General features: G+C 57.0%; 1 protein-coding gene across 1 annotated transcript in view; it reads right to left on the bottom strand.

Annotated features, from left to right (window-relative positions):
- Positions 1 to 2,787, bottom strand: part of FAM57A (family with sequence similarity 57, member A) — a gene marked incomplete at both ends in the record, with an annotated part of 3,051 nt that extends 264 nt beyond the window's left edge. The window contains 3 exons of the mRNA XM_010074613.1: positions 222 to 317; positions 475 to 688; positions 2,704 to 2,787. Coding sequence (XP_010072915.1) covers positions 222 to 317; positions 475 to 688; positions 2,704 to 2,787 — 394 coding nt within the window. The remainder of the gene's footprint in view (positions 1 to 221; positions 318 to 474; positions 689 to 2,703) is intronic.
- Between the last annotated feature and the right edge of the window lie 357 nt (positions 2,788 to 3,144).

Below are 3,144 nucleotides of genomic sequence, written 5' to 3'. Positions count from 1 at the left end.
GGCATGGGGGGGCAAGGGACTGGGGCAGGGGGGAGGTACAGACAGGAGGGAGCAGTACCAGGACACAGCACAGTCCCCAGTTTGGGGATGTCCCCTCCAGGACCCCCTCAGCCCAGCTGCTCTGTGAACAGGGGCTGGTGGAGAAGGGCAGCCTGGGGCAGGGAAGGGGTGCCAGCTGCTGTGGGGTTCCCAGACCCCAACCCTGTCCCTCCTCACCTTACCTGCATGAAGATTTTGCCCAGCGATACAAAAGGTGTGCTCAGCTCTGCCGTGAAGATGCAGCCCACGAAGAAATCCCCCAGCTCTCCCCTGAAGTGCTGAAAATAAAGAGCACAGGACCCTCCTGGAGAGGTGGCTGGGAGCATCTCCAGGGGGTCACGGGCTCCTGACCAGCAGAGATGCTTTGCCAGCCGTAGCCCTGATTGCGAGCCCTTGCAGCTCCTGGCGGGCTGGGTTTCACAGCTCAGCACTCACCTGGGTGACGGGGGTGAGCACGATGAGGAGGAAGAGGTGGGGGGCCCCCACCAGCCGCTCCTGCAGGAGGAAGCTCCGCACGCTGGCCAGCGAGTGCTTCTCCTCCACGACTCCGCGGTCCCGGCTCTTGTGCCAGTGGCAGAGGTACATGACGTAAATGTCGTAGGTCATGTAGGGAACCAGGACCCAGATGTACTCCACGGCCAGCCAGTGCCTGGGGGGGGAGCAGCACACACAGAGGCATCGCGACGGCTCCCAGCACCTCGAGATGCTCTGAGAGGTGGAACAGAGGCTTTAGGGCTGAGATGCAAGCAGCGGGCTTTGATGGTAAGCTGAGAGGTGTCAAAATTTAACCTGATTTGGCTCAGCAGAGAAAAGGTACCTGGTACGGCTGGAGGACGCCTCCTGGGCTTTGCGCTTGGCTGTGCCAGGCACCGAGCTCGGCCCAGCCAAGCACAAACACGGCGCTAACGGGAGGATCTTGATTAGCCCGATGGCTGGGTGTTTGCCGTGCGGGCCGGGGGCACAGCACCGCGTGGGATCCAGCACTAATCCGACACTTTGGCAGCAGGTAATCTTCTCCCCTAAGGCCTGGTGCACCCAGAGCTGATGCTTGGGAGGAGAAAAGCTCCAAGACTGTGTTCCTTCTGCCTGCCACGCTGCGTCGGCTGCCTGCCCAACCCGGGGAGCGTTTGGAAAGCAACTGGAGACCTCAGAGTTAATGAGAGATGCCTGGCTTGGACTTTGGAGAGTGAAGTGCAAAATATCTAATATAGGCAATAAACCCCCGCAAGACGTTTATCTGTTGGGAAATAATTGCAGGCAGCTGCCTGTTCCCAAAGCATGTCGGAATCCCGGTTGCACAATTCAGGCAGCAGCAAGCCCTGCTCTGCAGGGAGACCGGGCTCCTTACACCGCCCTGAGTGAAATCACACCGATAAAAAAACCCCAAAACACCACAGCACCCTCCACTGCTGCTTAAAGAAACGTAGCTTGGGGCCCGAATAAATCTGCTTTTGCTCTCCTACCATCTCAAGAAGAATGTTGTCACATGCATTCCTATTCCAGATAGATGGAAGTGATGTCAGGGAGGGGAAGTGACCGGCTATTGTGTTTGCAAAACTTGCCCAGGGCTTTGGAGGGCAATTATAGTGCCAGCAGGATCAGGATTGTCTGCCTGGGTAAATAAATTGGCAAATTTTACTGCAAGCTTTGTGAGGCTTCCTGGCTCTCTGTCTTGCTGTCATTCTCCGAGGCTTTCCCTGCTGAGCGCGGGGCTGTACTTCCTCCAGATTCAAAGAAAATCGAGGTCTCTGACCACACAGCGTTTGCACGGAGCTGCTGGCCTTGAGAGCAGCCGGGCGAGCAGTCGGCTCCGGGGAGAAGGAGGGCTGCTGGCAGCACTTTCTGTCTGTGTGGGTCCAGGATTTTCATGTGCCCTGTCTATACAGAAGGTATTTTATTTTGGAGCAGAAAGGTAACTTGTGAGGCTGCCTGAGCAGTTTGGATGGATCTCCAGAGCAAGGCAGGACATGGCACATCTGTGTATTAATGGCAAGTCTGCAATGACCAAGAGGGCAGCCCTCCCTAAAATTCACCCTAAAATCTGGTGTGTGACAGTCAAATTCCAGCTCAGCATAATTATATTCTTCCCTCCTACAATTTTCTCTGCTGTTCCAGATAATAGCTCTGTTTTTAAGTCTCCTGACCCCGATTGCGCTATCACTGCTGCTGAGAGCTGCTTCTGGGGCAGTTTATCTCGGGGCACTGAGGACAGGGCGATGGGATTTTCCTTCAGAGCAGACTCCATACGGATTTTTCTTGTTTCTGGACTCCTTTGGAATCCATTTGACAAGGAGAAAGCAGTACACCTCTAAAATCACTTCTCACTAAGTTTGCTTGAACCATTTGCAATTTCAGCTTCCAGCAAGGAGACCTCCTGCCCCTTTAGAAGGGACGATGTCTTTATTTTTTTGCTCATATATGGGCCCATGTTACAGCCCCAGGTCTGAGCGCACTGAACAAGCCAGCGCCTTTCGGGGGGGTGTGCGGCCAGCGACATTGCCCAACCCTTAACCCAAAGCGAAGGAAAGAGGAACATGAAGCTGGTTTTCCTCTCCCCTTTGTACGTGCAAGCCTTTGGCATCACACACCCCGGCTGCGAGCCGGCCGGGCGCAGCCTCCACGTGCTCCTCGTGGGACAGCGAGGCTGTGGGACACGGGGATTACCTGTCATACACCACGTCCTTGCAGCTAAGGACAACTGTGATCCCCGACACCGTTGCCATCGTGGCTTGGACCGTTGACACCAGCCTGAAACCGAGAGAGGAAGTGGGTCACCCCAAATGTCACCCCAGAAGGGCCGAGGCGCAGGGGGGTGGCCTTGGCACAGTTGCACCGGGAGAGCTGGTGGTATGTAGGCACCTACCCCGTGCACCCCGAAAGCCTCGTTACCCTGCACGCACCCCGAAAGCCCCGCCATGGTGAGAGGAGCTCTGCCCTGAGCCTGGGCGGCGTGGGACACGGCCAGGGTGCCTGTGCCAGGTGCTGCCACCCGGGGACACGGTGGAGGGGGGGGGTTTGTTTCCATATCTCGCCCCTTCCACGCCCGTGGATCAGCGGTAACGCTGCCTGGTTCCCTGCGGGCACCGGGGGAGCTGCACCGGAGCA

Source organism: Pterocles gutturalis, unplaced genomic scaffold, assembly GCF_000699245.1.
Source record: "Pterocles gutturalis isolate BGI_N339 unplaced genomic scaffold, ASM69924v1 scaffold30157, whole genome shotgun sequence".
In the NCBI taxonomy this organism is placed as follows: Eukaryota; Metazoa; Chordata; class Aves; order Pterocliformes; family Pteroclidae; genus Pterocles; species Pterocles gutturalis.
The sequence above is the reverse complement of the archived record's forward strand: the minus strand, read 5'-3'. Positions and strand labels throughout refer to the sequence as shown.